This window comes from Camelus dromedarius, chromosome 31, assembly GCF_036321535.1.
Source record: "Camelus dromedarius isolate mCamDro1 chromosome 31, mCamDro1.pat, whole genome shotgun sequence".
In the NCBI taxonomy this organism is placed as follows: Eukaryota; Metazoa; Chordata; class Mammalia; order Artiodactyla; family Camelidae; genus Camelus; species Camelus dromedarius.
This window is the reverse complement of record NC_087466.1, coordinates 10,135,599-10,152,160: the sequence shown is the minus strand read 5'-3', so window position 1 is coordinate 10,152,160 and position 16,562 is coordinate 10,135,599. Positions and strand designations below refer to the sequence as shown.

Here is a 16,562-nt window from a genome sequence, read left to right as displayed (position 1 = left end):
ACATTGTGTGATTCCATTTCTATGAAATGTCCAGAATAGGGAAATCTATTTCCCTAGAAATAGAGACAGAACATAGATTGGTGGGTTGCCTAGGGCTGAGGGGAGACGGGGGGGGGGGGGGGAAATGGGGGCGTGACTGCTAATGAGTAAAGGGTTTCTTTGGGGGTTCTAAAATGGACTGTGGTGATGGCTGCACAGTGAATATACTAAACACTGGATAGTGGAATTGGGAATGTTAAAAAGGTGAAATAAATGGTATATACATTATCTCAATAAAGTGGTTATATGTGAAAGTAATAAATAAAAATTTCAGAAGACTTTTAAATGGCATGTTTGTATGCAGGGCTGGGGGACGTTTGAGATATATGTGCAGCATTTCTTCAGGGGAGGCGGGGGCACCTGCATGGCTGTGACCTGTGACCTGCCTCCCCCGGCCCCCCCATAGACACTCACCCTTGGTGCAGTATGTGACCTCCCCTGCATAGTGGAAGAGCCGGAACTCCATCCAGCCAATCCTCTTCCGGCCCTTGGGACCCGCCAGCTTCCGGCTATAGCAGGACAGAAACAGACACACACTGAACCTTCCTACTTCACTGCAACGCAAAGCACCAACAATATACAAAGCAAAGAGTCAGGGAGAGTATAGCTCAGTGGTAGAGTGTGTGCTTGGCACACCTGAGGTCCTGGGTTCGATCCTGGGTACCTCCACTAAAATAATAAGTAAATAAATAAACCTAATTTTCTCCCCCTCCAAAAAATAAAAAAAAATAAACATTTTTAAAAGCCTCATTTAAAAAAAATTTAAAAGCAAACAGTTGCTTAGCAAAACCTTGCCACCTATTTCAGCTGACTACAGACCAAGGTCTGTCTAAAATTAGATCCTTCCTTCTCATAAGCAGGGAGGATTTAAAAAAAAAAATACATGAGCCAAAGAAACACATTCATTTCTACAGTGAAGTGACTTCCACTTTTCTGGGTGATGCCTCAAACCCAGTTTTACTACTTCACATTTTTATGATGTGGAGAGACTAAAATACTCATGAAACATCGTTTTTCAGATTCTGGTAATTCATACTTTCTTGTAACTTTTTTTCGTATCTATATGTACACACATGTATTGATAGCACCCACATCCTGCGTGCACATTTCACTGAGTTTCTGCAAACTGAACACACCTGTGTGACTAGCACCAGATCAAGAAACAGAACGTCACTAGTGTCTGAGAACCCGCCACCTGGAGCCATCTCCAGGGACAGCCTGACTTCTTGCCGAATAGGCTGTTTTCACCCGGTGTTATACTTTACAGATACGGAATCACACGATAAGTACTCTCTTGTGTCTAATTCCTCTTGATGACATTACCTACATCATTGCATGTATTGTGGATTGTTCATCCTCATGGCCATATATTATTCCATTTGGGAAGCTATTACAATCTACTTTTCCCTTCTTGATCCGTATACTTACCCGATTCCGTCTACTTATCCCTTCAATATTCTACAACAGGTTTGATAAAGCCATTACCACTGACTGAATCTTTGCGATGGCCAGAAGCTGCAACAGGTGATTTACGTAGTCGTTTACAGTGCTGTAGGGCAGGTATGTGAATATCCCCATCGTGTAGAAGACAAAACGCAAATTCAGGAACCCTGATGCCCAAAGTCACGTGTGTAATACGTGGCTGAGCTGGGACTCAAAACCAGGTCTCTGTGACTCCAGAGCACATGCTCTTAAATTCTCTCTTCCTCGTCTCAAAGACTAAGGTCAATTTCTAGTTGATTTCCTGGGATGCTGTCAATGCCCTGTGGCTTCCTCTGTGTGGTGATGTGGGTAGACACAAATATAATCATTCATCTGGTTGTATAATTCAGATCTACACACCTCACTGCATGTATTCTATACCTGAATTTTTTTTTTAAAAAAAGACTATTTCATGCATGTGGACACGTCCAAAAATGAAATGATGATGAGTAAAGATACAAATTTTTTAAAAATTCTACTTGGAAGTTGCTTGAGCTTGACTTCTACCAACAAAAGGTGTGCAGGTGGCGTGTCATAATGATATGTCTACGTACAAAGCAGCAGCTGTGCTCTCGGAGAGCACTGCCCGCATACCCAAGAAAATGGATATACAGTTGACCCTTGCACAACATGGGGGTTAGAGGCACCAACCTCCACGTCGTCAAAAATTTGTATATGGCTCATAGTTGTGGATTCAACCCACAGGGGATGGGATCATGTGGTACTGTGGTATTTACTATTGAAACAAAAAAAAATCTGGTTATAAGTGGACCTGTGCAGTTCTCAAACCCGTGTTGTTCAAAGGTCAACTGTACAGTGACCACAGCCTGGCAAGCGAGATACCTACGTTTGGAAGTGTGCGTGTTTGCCCACCTTCTCTTCCAATCTCTCCAGGAAACTCAAGTCTGTAGCAGGACCAGGACGAATACACTCTTCATCCTTCAACACAGAAAGAGAAGTCTCAGTTCACAGCCCCACAGTCCATCAATTCCAAGTTTAAACGCTCTCACCAGCTGCGGCAGAAGGCACTGGACTAAAATGCACCATCTCACACAAGTTCGGGTGAGCTTTTCAAGGGGAGAGGGGGTAATCCATCGCTTACGCTTCTCGGATCTCATCAGGGAACCTTGGAACCAGATGGACTACAAATCCCATGAAGTCAACTCTCCCACCCACCTAATGCCTACTTCCAAAGCCTTCCTGGGGACACTTCGCAGCTTCCTGGACCAGCTTAAACGCTCAACTTCATTGTCTCATAACCAGTCTTAACCAACTTAACCCTACAGAGGGTATTTCTATGCTTTCTGATTCACTCTTTAATAATCCAGGGGCTTCCACTCTCTGTTTGTTTGTTTGTTTGTTTATTAATTTTTGCATTCTTTTCTTTTTAATTGAAGTATAGTCAGTTTACAACGTTGTGTCAATTTCTGGTGCACAGCACAATGTTTCAGTCATACATATACATGCATATATTCCTTTTCATATTCTTTTTCACTATGGGTGACTACAAGAGATTGAATCTACTTCCCTGTGCTATACAATATAAACTTGTTGTTTATTTATTTTCTATATAGTAGTTAGTACCTGCAAATTCTTAACCCTTTGTAAGCCTGGGAAAAAGTTCTCCCATGTGTTGTAGACACACTGAATAGGCTCCAAGTCAGTATCAATTTTCTCACCAGAATGGAAATGATTCCTCTGTGTCTCTCTTCTACCAAGTCACAGATGATCTTGTTGTTGAAATACTGAATTGGCTCCCACTAAAATGACAAAGAGGGAAGGAATTCTCCAAGAAGGAGTCAGGTGAGCAAACTTCTTTTTTTTTTTTTTCTTTCAGTTCCCTGTACTCTACAGTAGGTCCTTGTTGTTTATCTATTTTATATACAGTAATGTGTATCTGTTAATCCCAAACTCCTAATTTATCCCTCCCTGGCTCTTTCCCTTTTGGTAATACATTTCCTTTAGATTATTTTCCAGTTTTTAAATGGATGATTGATTGATTTACATTGATTTTCCAACTTTTGTGTTCCAAATCTGATTTTTATCTCTAACATTATGAAGAATATTTGCTGAATATCCAAATAATTTCCCAGGAAATAAGCAGAGAAGGAGTGAAAAACAATTCTTAATACGAATTAGGAAAAATCTCCAAAAAAAACAGTTCTCCAGTAAACGTCTTTTGCTAGGTTAAGAAATCAAATGAAGAGAAAACATTGAAATATTTACCTCTATGCCTTCCGTTTCGTATTCTGCCTGCTCTGCTTTTAGGGTTCTCTCAATTAATAGCTGCTGGAGTTTCTCATTGCAGTAATTTATACAGAACTGTTCAAAACTAGAGATGCAAAAGATTTAAGTATGTGAGTAGACTGAGTTAAAAACAATTGCATTTACTTTTTTTTTTGATTGTCTCATAATAAAAAAAAACTATTAGTTTATTTAAATTAGGATCCAAACAAGGTCCACATATTGCATTTAGTTGATGTGTTTCTTAAATCTTTTTTTAAATTTACTTATTTTTAAGGATGCAGACAAACCCAAGCCCTTAATAATCAATAATTTAATAAATTGATGAGAAGAGTCAAAGCTAAAAGACATTTGCATTTTTTATGGTTTTTCTACTGCTAGAAAAATCTATGAAGTAGGGGCTATGCAAACCTAGAGATTTCTAGGAATAGGAAAATGAATTCCAATAACATCAGAGATGCCGTAAACCAGACTCAGACCTTAAAGAGGCTCGGAGGACCAGTGGGTAATGACAAACTCACCCATTCTTGTCGAAGACTTCAAATCCATAGATATCCAGCAATCCGATCACAGTTTCCCCAGGGAAATCCTAGTCAAAGTAACACACCCCATTAATCGTTAGGTTGTTTAATCCATGACACTCAAAACCTGGCAGCGGCCCTCAAAGTGGGACTTGGCTATAAAGTTCGTGCCTTCTCTCTCCAACGACGGCTCACAGAAGGACCTTGGAGCAGAAATAATTTTCCCAGCCTGCTCCTCCTGCCTGCAGCGCCCCCAGACCCCATCCCAGCTTCTGTATCCGTCACCCAAGCAGTGAGACCTTCCTCTTCTGATTCCCTTCCTTGCTTTCAGCCCTCCTCAGCCTCCCAAGCCCATGTTCAATGCAAAAAGACAGAGAGAGAAAGAAATCTACGGACAGCAGGAAGAGAGGGTTACCCAGGAGAGAAGACGTGTACTTTAGGGATCATTTTAAACAGAGGACCAAGCTCTGTCAGGCAAGGATGGCCATTTATAGAGATTATGCCTATTTCTTTTTTAAAGAGACACAATTTAACCTTCTGTATGATGTCCTGAGTCAGTATCTCCAGATCTGACGCCCAAGAGTCTCACCACATCCATGTACCCCATGTCTTCATATCATTTTCTTAATTTCCAGCTTCGAGTAAACCCCCCTTCTTATTTAAATACTTCCACTTAAAAAGGAAACATGACCTTACGGTGAGTTTAAAGGAGTCGTCAGGTTTTTTCTTACACACGTTAAAATCTACTGCTGTTACAATGAGCAGTTTCTGCTTACACTTAAAGCCACCTGGTGTATTTCAAACAGTGTGCATCCCACACTTGCGGACACACGGCAGAGATCATTCAGCGGGCATCTCTGTGAGCCAGCTGTGCGCTAGACGCTGGACATGTACACAGGAAAGGACACCATCCCTGCCCACCAGGAGCTTACAGTCCATTCTCACAAATTCTTTAGAGTAATGATGTTGGTTATAAAACATTACATGTTAGTGAGAGCAAGGCACTCAATTATGCGTGGACCAACCTTGTTCACTAGGGAGGAATTGATTTTGTTGACCAGCCAAGTAAATGTTCGTCCGTAAACAGCCTTTGCCATCGCGTCCCTAGCGTAGGCAGAGAGTTCTAGCGTCAACGGGCATATCACCTGAGAAGGATGATGGGTGTATCATTATAGAGGTTAAAAAATAAAAAAAGCTCCCTGAGTTTGCAAGCTCGCCTTTAATGATGACACGGGAAGGATACTTGCTGTGGGAAGATGTCCCTCCCGCCTGTGCTGTTCATGCAGCAGCTACTTCCTGAGTGCCAGGCAGTGTGCGGGGCGGCTGAGATACAGCCACGACTGAGGCAAACTGTTCCAGCCTTTGGGGGCTCACATTTGTTGGCGGGGCACATTCGACAAGTCACACAAAGAAGAGTCGTGTTGCTCTCAAGCTGAGAGTCACAAATGCTACATAAGGAGATACAGATGGTGCTTGAGGGCAGAGGTGGGGTGAGCAGGGAAGGCTCTTGGAAGAAGTGATCCCTGGGAACTGAGGGATGAGGAGGACTTAACTACATGAAGCATAGGGAAGGGTGTTCCAGCAGGCGGAACAGCAGGTGCAAAGACCCCACGGAGGGAAGGCAGGGCGAGTGTGAGGAGTGGCGTGCTCAGGAAGGCGTGACGTTGGGGGATGGGGAGGTTAAGGCAGGAGGCTCTGGTAGAAGCTGGACCACGCAGGACCGGGTGGGCAGGACTCAGGGGTTTGGCCCCTCCAAGGGCCACCATCCTGCTGGCAGCAGTGGTGGGTGGAGAGGAAGGGGGGGCACATTTCCACCCAGAGCCATTTTTACCTCCTCTGTTTTGGCTTCAATCTTTCTATGGGTGAGAGCTTCCAGAAGGACCCATGGGCGGACCCCTAGGAGCTGAATAAGCAGAAATCAAAATGTCACTCAGGGACCCAACGTCACTTGCTAGCTTATAAAGAGTCTGTGGAGTTTCCAGGCCCTGACTTATCTGCCCTGACTGCTAACCATGCTTTAATGCAAAACAGCCCACATTCAGTCTTTGGACCAACTGGCTTTTACCCACTCCCTCGCCCACCCCCATGTGCTTTAAACCCCCTCACCAGTGTCAGCTGGGAGAATGTGATGTTCGCCACTTGGGGCGCGGGCATCCAGTGCCCCCTCCACTCCCTCACCTCTCCACCTCGGTAAGAGCAACCCCCCACCCTCTTCTGAAGTGGTCCATCCATCACCTTGGCGATCCATTTGATCTCGTGGGTGTCTGGTATGGTGGCGCAGCCTTGCTCGTTCTCTTGAAAACAAATGTTCCCCAGGTGCAGGACACTGGCAATAATTCCAAAGAGATTCTAGGAACGTGGGAAGTGGTGAGGAGGGCGGGGAGAGAAGACGGCGGCCGCCTAATTGATAAATGTCATCAGAGGAGATACCCAAGGGGAACCGCCCCTCCCGAATTCCAGCCCTGAGTTCACAGAATGGGGTTTCCTCCTTCCCCAGAATTCGGCTACTTAATTTTTAACAGAGGGACTGGGGATTGAATCCAGAACCTCGTGCAGGCTAAGCATGTGCTCTACCACCGAGCTATCCCCTCCCTGCTCTTAGCCACTTCAGATACTAAGGGAAGGGGGAAGGAGCCTCGGTGGAGGCCGGGAAGATGCTTCACTCAGCCTCCAGCACAAGACACTGCTATTTTGCTATCTTCCCATCTTCCCCTGCCCCCTGCCAATAAACCATTTAACGTTCAAGTACCATGGCCCCAGATATTATATTCTGGTCCTTGAAAGGTCAGTGGTTGAACGATCCCACTCCCCAAAGACAAAAAGATACCAAAGCAAAATGTTTATCAATCCTACAGTTTGGTCCAGTTTGTTCCAATACAGAAGCATCAATAAATGATATTCCTATAATTCTAGGTGACTGAATATTTGAGACTGGGTTTCAAGGGAAGAGGAAACATGACACTTGCTGTCACACAACACTGGGACAATTTAGGGTTGCCAGATAAAATGCAGAATGCCCAGTTCACAGGTGACTTTCAAATAAGCAAATGTCTACTCTTTTAGTGTTAAGTTTGTCCCGTGCAATGCTGGGACACACTTCTACTAAAAAGTTAGTGTTTATCTGAAATGGAAATGTACCTTGGTGTCCTGTATTTTTATTTGCGGAATCTGGCAACCCAACTCTGCACTCACCAAGAAACCAGGATGGTTTCCTCAAGCTCAGACCTGACTACTGGCAGTTCCACCCTCAGGGCCCATACCTCAAGATCATCTTCAGTAAAATCGATGATGGAAAAGGCATTGGAAACAGTTTTCCAGTTGTTCTTATCGTTAATAGATGGCTCTTTGGCACAATGACCCTGTTAACACAGAATCGGATCGCTTAATGGCATTTTTATAAGGACAGTTAGGTGTGTAAACACCTATTCCGAAATCAAAATGGTTTTCTTTACAAGCATGAGAAAGCTAGTTCTTCAGCGTTCTGAACTGTGAAAAAATGAATTTTGTTCTAACTGTCTAGCACCTGACTACTTGCCACATGCTGATTTTTTCAAATTTATTTGGAATTTTGTTTAAAAATCTGGGATTTTTTATTTGCATTTCTCTGATAATTAGTGATACCGAGCATTTTCTCATACGCCTATGCTCAATAAGTTGTGGTATATTTGTACAATGGAATACTACTCAGCCATAAAAAAGAATGAAATCATGCCATTTGCAGCAACATGGATGGACCTAGAGATCATCATTCTAAGTGAAGTAAGCCAGAAAGAGAAAGAAAAATACCTTATGATATCACTCATATGTGGAATCTAGAAAGAAAGAAAGGAAGGAAGGAAGAAGTAAAAAGAGGACACTAATGAACTTATCTATAAAATGGAAACAGACTCACAGACATAGTAAACAATCTTACGGTAACTAGGGGTAAGGGGGTGGGAAGGGATACTTTGGGAGTTTGAGACTTAGCAAATGTTAAGCACTATATATAAAAATAGATAAAAAAAACAAATTTCTTCTGTATAGCACAGGGAACTATATTCAATATCTTGTAATAGACTTTAATGAAAAAGAATATGAAAATGAATACACACACACACACACACACACACACACGACTGGGACATTATGCTGTACACCAGAAACTGACACACTGTAACAGACTGAACTTCAATTTAAAAATTAATTAATTAAAAAAAAACTCCTTGGGCGATTCTAATTTCAGCCAGGCCTGAGAACCACTCGCCTTGCTACTGGTTACTTTACCAAGATGATACAGGCCCCCCACAAGCACGCCTGATCCCCCGCAAACCCCCGCCAAAGAGCCAGCAGAGCCAGGTGCTCGTCCTTCCAACCTGAGAGAGGTACTTATACAGCTGGGGGTCTCGCTCAAGTCCCAGGTAGGCAAGGCGCTCCTCCTCTCCGCCCTCCAGCAGCTGGTAGAAGATGTGGAAATTCCGCTCACCGTGATTTTGATGGACGACTCGAGACTTTTCTATCAAGTAACTGATGATACACCCTCCTACGGGAATGCCCTTCAAAAGAGAACAAAAAAATATGGCAAAGGCGACAGTAATCCAGCCGCTCTCTTCCTGGGGTATCTTCCAAATTCTGAATTTGGGTCCAGTCCAATCTTCAAGGATGAGTGTTTTGTGGATTCCATTTGGAAAGATTTTTATCTACTCCAAAGTCATGAAAATATTTTCTACGTTTTTGTCTAGAAGCACGATTGTTTTACCGTCTGCATTCTGGACTGTGATCCATCATTATTTAATGTTTACACATGGAGTGATTGGAGCCAAAGATCTCTACCCACATGGGTTTCCAGTTGATCAGTACCATTAATTGGAAAGCTAATCCTACTGATATTGAATCACAGTGGTGCTTTGGTCAGAAGTCAGGTGACCATATATGGTGGGGAGGCTGTCTTTCTAGACTATTCTGGTCCATGAGCCTCTTAGTTAATATTCTTGTGTCAATACCACAGTCTTAATTATTGTTAAATAACGTATCCATTAAAGGATATGTGTTCCAGGACATATACAGAACACTAGCAAATCAATAAGAGAAAAATAGACAACCCAATGGAAAATGGGCAAAAGTTTTTAACACACAAGAGAGTCTTTAAGTGAACGATGAGCAAAACATCATTAAAAATCGGGGAGATACAAATTTCAAGTACAGTGAGAAGCCACTATTTCCCACCAGAATTCTTAAAATGAAAAGGACTGGCAACACCAAATGTTGGCAAGAGTGTGGAGAAACTGGAACTGCCATCAATTATCATAACATTGCCGGTAAGAACGCAGCCATGCCACTTCTGGGTTACATACCCAACATACATGAGTGCTTAGGTCTCCCAAAAAAATGTAAGGATGTTCAGAGCATTATTTACAATAGCCCCAAATTGGAAACAACCCAACTGTCCATCACAGGATGAGATAAATGGTGATAAAAGTCCTTCAGTCAAAAAACGGACAAGTGCGAATACACAAATGAATACATGCACGTGTATGCATGACTGGGAGATTGTGCTGTACACCAGAGATTGACACACTGTAACCGACGGTACTTAAAAAACAAAACAAGCAAAATGAACAAGGGTGACATGCAACAACGTGGTTGAACCTCATAGACATGTTGATTGAAAGAAGCCAGACACAAAAATAGAACAAGTGTATTATGCCGTTTATATGAAGTTCAAGAACCAGCAAAATGCATCTGTGATTATAGAAATCAGAACAGTGATCACCTCAGGGAACGGGGGGGGGGGGGGCCTTGTCACAGAAAGGTAGAAGTTTCTAGGTGCTAGAAATGTTTATATCTTGATCTGAGTGGTGGTTACACGGAAAGTCCATATGTAAAAACATATTCTTCTCTACTCATGGTTTGTGTCCTTTCCAGTATGTGCTGGATTTCAACAAAAGTTCAAAAATATGTATCGCTATCAAATTTTTTATTGAAGTGTATGCACACACGCCACCAGGAGTTCCAGCCTCTGGGAAACCCTGAGCCAGTTCATCCTCATTACACTCAATGCTCAGCCGACTACTGCTCTCCAGCCTCGGTGTCACTGTCACTTGGAATTATGTCTTTGAGAACTGGGTCTACCCTTCCCACTTGCCTGAGTCCCACTTGAATTCTGTGTACAACACACCACACTCATTCATCGTGTACTGTCTCGGGCTACTTTCATGCTAAAACAGCAGAGTTGAGTTGTATGGTCCATGAATCCTAAAATACTTACTATCTGGTCCTATCCAAATAAGTTTGTGAATCCACGCCATGTAATTATGTACGCCTTAGCAGCGTATTGTTTACTTTCGAATGTTTTCAAGCTTGGTAAGAAATGGCGTCCCACTGGCGCACGGCACGTCTTACCAGTCCCTTCACCATCGTGAGCACTGCTGGTGTGGGCGTGCCTGCGCAGCTGTAGGAATGTCTCCAGGAGTGGAATGGCTCCACCTTAGATTATGTGATTTCAACGCCACAAGGTGATTTATTGTTTTCCAAATGGGTTGCACCAATGTACGTCCCACCAGTGACGCTAAGAGATTCTAATGACCCACAACTTCACCAGACTTACTTCCTGCCCGTGGAGAAGGTATCAAATGGTATCTCATCATGGTCTTTATTTGCATTTCGTAAAACTAGCACTGATCTTGGATTTTTTTTTTTAAACTGTTTGATCCAATAAATGCCCTTCCTCCCCCACTTACAGTGCCTTGGGTTGGGTTTCCATTGCTGGCACGTTCAGGGGTCCCCATGAACCAGAGATAGGAATTTCAGTGTACCTTAAAGTCAAACTGTATGTCCATGTATTTTCCAAATCTGCTGGAGTTGTCATTCCGGAGGGTTTTGGCATTTCCGAAAGCCTTGGAATACAGAGAGAGGGGAGGCTGAGCCAGACTGTCATTCTCTGTCATTTAAGCTTACCGTGCTCATCAGATTCCCGACCCTAAATGACTTGCTTATCGTGAAAATGGAGGAGGGAAGGGACAGCCAAGAATGAAAGCCGCACTGTGTCTTCTAAGAAGGGGACACTATGGAAGATCTGATGCCAAATACTGGGGTTGGACCCAGAGAAAAGGGAAAAATGGCTTCTCCCTAGAATCAAATCTAGGAATACATTAGAAACAGCCTAAGGAGAGGTAGACTGGACCCGAGGCCCTGGCTGTTCTAGAAGGCACCCCTGACGGCCCCCAGCATCAGGCCCTTCCTTATATAAAAGAGGTAAATCGTTCAGCCTGAAGGTCTACTGGGAAAATTCTTTTCAATCATAAAGAACTTTTACACAAAGGACGACAGAAACACAGGAGAATGGCACTTGTTCAAAATCATCTCACAAGTCAATGAATTACCACCGTAGAAATGATCATCAAAACGACTTTAAATAGTAAAAACATTAATAAATAATAGAGCGTTATTTTGGTGCTTACTAAATCTGCTATGTGCTTTTTATGCATTCATTTCGTTGAATCCTCAAAACTTCCTAAGAGGGAGGTATTATGAGTCAACTCACTCCACAGGGTGGGAAACACGCTCCGGGATCCGGAGTGACTTGTGGAAGTTTGCTGGTGCGTGGCTGCCTTGGGGTTAGCATCCATGACTGTTGGACTTCAAGGTCACGCCCTTAACCCCAATACTGCCCATGAGACCCCTCTTCTTAACTCCCAGAAAATTCTTCTTCCTTACGGACCTCCCTGGAACTCCCTGCCCTAGGTCTTCAAAGACCGCTTACCTCCAGCACTGGATTGGAGAGCAGTAATCTGTCACGGGCTATTTGTAGTGACTCGGTCATTGGGCAGGTGACTGCAAAATACTGGAGAATCTTCTTGGAGGCTTCCGTCTTCCCCGCCCCGCTCTCCCCAGAAATGAGGATGAAGTGGTTGTTTAGCTCGGAGCACATCATGCGGTAAGCGTTGTCAGCCACGGCGTAGCTGGGGAGGAAGCAAGGCAGAAACGGAAGAAGTGGGAAGTGGCTGTGATGCTACTTCACTTGGCTCCGACTCCCACCAGTGCGGAATGACAAAGTACGCTGCCTCCAGGAAGCCATATCCAGACTGTGGCACAAGACCCTGAGCTCAGACAGGTGTCGAACCTCCACCACGACCCACTCACTGACTGAGCACACACGGAGGGTACTAGATATCAAAACTCTAATAGTAGAAGAGGTAAAGAATTTAAGCAGGAATGAAAAATATTTTTCAAAATTTACCCATCTGTAAAAATCTATCAACATTTCTTATACGAATAAGCTAGATACTAAATTACATCCCCAAGGGATGGTCTATTAATTATAGGTGGAAATAACATCTTGTCTAAATATTAAATAATTCAATAGATATAAGATCTCATGTTTCCTTTCCTTCAAAGTACTAGGAGTGTAGAGACAGGAAACCAAAAAGATTTTAAAACTTTCCGCTTTAGGACAAGAGGTAAAACTATTATAAGGGCTTTAGCTACAAGATTAGAAACCAAAGCATGAAGGTCTCCCAAGGGTATAATCTTAGCATCTTGCTGAGTTTGAAAGCTGAGTATTTCAGAAATCCCTGGTGGTGGTGATGCAGAAGGGTTTATAAATGCCCTGGGAGGTGGAATAGGAGTCACCAAGAAAAATGAAGGGAGAATCTAAATATTAGCCCAGAAGTCAACCAGCGAGAGGAGCTGGGGAATTCAGCAAAGCCTGAGACACACACAGAGTAGGCAGGAAATTGCAGAATGGATCTGCAACCCTGGTTAAGTTCCTACCAATGGGCATTCTCCTCAGCGGCCACGATATTCAGGCACCAGTAGATGGCACTATAGCAATCCACTTCCCAGAAAAGACACCTCTCTAGCCACTCTTAGATTTCTCAGCAGCCATACAAAGATTCTACTTTTCATCACATTTAAACTGAGATTTGATAATGATCTGCTGATGTTTTCCCACTGTGTTGAAAGACTTATTTCAGAAGAAGGCAGCAGTTTAAGTGAGGTACAGAACCTAACGAGCATGCATCAAGGATGCAGACAGATGGGTAGGTGGATGGATGGATGAGTGGATGGATGGATGGATGGATGGATGGGTGGGTGGGTGGGTGGGTGTACAGATGGGTAGATGAATGGATGGGTGGGTGAGTGGGAGGGTGGTAGGTGCGTGGGGAGGAGGGAGAGAGGGAAAAAAATGAGAGGCAGAAAGAGAAAAATACTCCTATTGCTGACCCCATGAGTGCTACTTACACATGTGGTGGCAGTTCAAAGAAATTGACCCCTTGATAAAGTTCCATCTGGCTCACAGTGTAGATTCCAAGCTCCTGGTATGGGTTCACAGACACAAGGAGGGTCCCAATATATGTCTAGAGGAATGGACCAAAGCACCAGTGAGGAATTCCGGGGTGCAAATGGCTACAGCGAAAGACCGTCATATGCTATGATCCCCACGTGTTCATCCAGTGCTGGGGCTGTAACACGATACATAAGACAGGTGGGAGTCCGCTGTCATGGAACCTACATGGCATGGGTGGACAGACAACCAACCAAGGGATCGAGGCTGCCTCACTTAGTGTGTTAAGAAAGATGTTAAGTGGGGTAATGAGTGAGTGAGCGATGAAGGGAGGCCCCCTTAGCTTGTGGGCTTTGGGAGGCTTCTTTGAGCTGAGACTTGAAGGGTGAGGAGTGAGTCATGAGAGTGGGCAGGAAGGGCATCTCAGGCTGAGGGGACAGGTGTAGCAGGCTGCCTCTGCACTGGAGGCCAGTGAGGGAGGAGAGAATGGCAGACGGTAGTGAGGATGCTGCAGAGGGGATGAGTTGAGATCATGCAGGGGGTCAAGAATTGGGGGTTCCTTCCAAATGCAATGGATATTGGAGACAACATTCCTGCTCCTGAAATGAAACACCTGCCCTGAACTGTTATGTAAAAGGGAAAGCTTTATGTGGGGGACACCACCATCTGACTGATTCGTGTTTCACAAAGGTCCTTCCGGTGACTGAGGGAACGCAGAGCGCGTGTACACCCCCGCCACCTAAAACTGGGAAAACACTGGCAAAATACTGGCAGGTATTTCCCTAGATCTCAGTGTTGGATTCTGTTGATATTCAAGTGTTTGAAGTACTTGTATTTGTAATATAACCGCTCATGTAAAGCTTCTTGGAATACACTCATGAATAAAAGTTCTAAGCTCTTACAAAAAAAATAAATATTTAGGCTCCCTTAAAAATACATCTGGTATTTTCAGATTCTGAGTTTGTTGTTCCTTTTCATTTCAGCGTCTCAAAGGCTGGCGGTAGTACTCAGCCCTACATTAAATTATGCTCCAATCTTTCCAACTGTTGTTTCTAACGTATAGGACGAACAGAGAACCGAAACACAGACGAGTATTTCGACTAAAATTCCACATTGCTCCAATTGGTAGAAATCTTCCAGGGTAGAACGTAAGTTTCTGAAATTTATCTGTTCAAATTGGAAACATTTTGTTTATTCCCGATGATCCTGTCACCCAACTTGTACTTCACCAAACCATACTATTTCTCCTCTGCTTACACATAAATCAATGTATCCTTGAAACCTATTCCCACGAGGACAAGTATGTAATCTCAGAAGCACTTTATTTCCCGTGGTAACCTCAGTTTCCACATGCAGACTACGTCACGGGTACCATTACAAAACAAAATAACTACCAGACAAACATTTTTTATTTTTTAATATTTGTAAACTGCTTCTGATCACCCCATTTACTCTTAGCAAAAGTTAATAAAATTAAATAAATTTAATAACACCCCCTCCATACACACACACAAACACTGTGGAGTGTACCCTTAGAGGAATTTACCTGAAAATAGACCAATCAAGCCAGAGTGGGGTTAATATATATAAAGTAAATAAACAACAAGTTCATACTGCATAGCACAGGGAACTATTTTCAATATCTTACTGTAATTTATGGTGAAAAAGAATATGAAAACGAATATATGCGTGTTCATGTATGACTGAAGCACTGTGCTGTACACCAAAAATTGACACAACATTGTAAACAGACTATACTTCAATTAAAAAAAAAAAATATATATATATAGAAAAAAAGAATAAAGACAGGAAAAAATTTAAAAATGAAAACAAACAAACAAAAAAACAAACTGGGGTGATAAATGGAGAACCTAATGTTAAACATGACCACCGGAAGCAACAAGACCAACCTGGGCAGAGTTCTGGTAAAGGGCTGCAATCTTGACCCTTGAAGAATTCTGGGATGTGGTGCACATCTCTTATTTTTGCCTGCCTGCCATCAAGTCCGCCTTCTTCCAACAGATTCCTCTGAGGAAACTTCTCTAGCTCCCAGACCATATCAAGTGGTCAGGGGGCACTGGCCACACCCTTCACCTCCAGAAGGGGGCTGGGGAATACTCTGGCCAATCAGAATATTCTTCGTTCCTACCTATGGGGATTGGTTCAGAGACAGGCACATGACCCAAGACGGGCCAATCAGAGCCAGCCAAGGTCCGGTCTCCAGGAGGACTCTCTCCCCACTCAGTAGCAGCTCTAAGAGGATAACACACCAGCCTGGTTCTGCTGGCTGCCATCTTGCCACCATGAAGAGAGGCTGCCCCAGAAGGAAACGGATACAAAAGAAAGCAGAGGGACGGGAAAGAGTCCTTAAGACAGCATCCGAGACCCTAGATCTATTTCTGGCCCCTAAAGTTAACATAGGTCAGTGCAGTGACTCTTGGGGCTTAGGCCGACTTAAGTTGGGTCTGTCCCTGGCAGTCACAAAGGTCTTAATAAAAAGGATCACAGTGCCCCGACAGTGGTCCCTCGACACCTCCCTTTCAAGGTTAATTTAATGAGAGTGACACTGTTCACGATCACCAAGGCTGACGACAAGATGGGAACCACCACTCTAAAAAAAAACAGCTGAGAAATGGGTTACGTTACATAGATGAGGTTCTCGCTGAAACGCTTGCGAAGATTGTCCAGAAAAGCAGATTCGCTGGTGTAGGCATCCAGCAGCACAAAATCCTGCACCCCCACCTTGTCCCGGGCGGTCAGCGCGCCTTCCATGTGCAGACGAATTTGCTTCCGCCTCACTTCTTCTTTCTACAGGAAACAGAACATTCCTCAGCAACTCAGTTATTCTGTAATTTTTATTGCTCGTCTAATAGGGAACTAGCAGGATCCTGAACCCTGGGGGATAGCAGAGTGGAGATTGAACTATGCGCTCTTCATTAAGCATTTGTGATCTGGTTAGGGCTACAAGGAATGATGGTAAAAGCAATAACAATATTAACAGCAGCTGCTGCCGG

The 16,562-nt window shown here is 43.6% G+C and overlaps 1 protein-coding gene across 2 annotated transcripts in view; it reads right to left on the bottom strand.

Annotated features, from left to right (window-relative positions):
• Positions 1–16,350, bottom strand: part of MYO1H (myosin IH) — a 34,740-nt gene extending 18,390 nt beyond the window's left edge. Inside the window, exons 1-14 of one of the 2 annotated variants that reach the window (XM_064481144.1) lie at positions 16,195–16,350; positions 13,506–13,621; positions 12,025–12,223; positions 11,078–11,158; positions 8,639–8,818; positions 7,547–7,645; positions 6,522–6,635; positions 6,118–6,189; positions 5,312–5,431; positions 4,287–4,354; positions 3,748–3,853; positions 3,201–3,281; positions 2,369–2,460; positions 454–548 (exon numbers count right to left, since the gene is read on the bottom strand). In XM_064481144.1, coding sequence (XP_064337214.1) covers positions 454–548; positions 2,369–2,460; positions 3,201–3,281; positions 3,748–3,853; positions 4,287–4,354; positions 5,312–5,431; positions 6,118–6,189; positions 6,522–6,635; positions 7,547–7,645; positions 8,639–8,818; positions 11,078–11,158; positions 12,025–12,223; positions 13,506–13,621; positions 16,195–16,320 — 1,549 coding nt within the window. In that variant the 5' untranslated portion in view covers positions 16,321–16,350. The remainder of the gene's footprint in view (positions 1–453; positions 549–2,368; positions 2,461–3,200; positions 3,282–3,747; positions 3,854–4,286; positions 4,355–5,311; positions 5,432–6,117; positions 6,190–6,521; positions 6,636–7,546; positions 7,646–8,638; positions 8,819–11,077; positions 11,159–12,024; positions 12,224–13,505; positions 13,622–16,194) is intronic. The other variant, XM_064481145.1, reaches the window with a different exon arrangement.
• Positions 16,351–16,562: the final 212 nt, after the last annotated feature.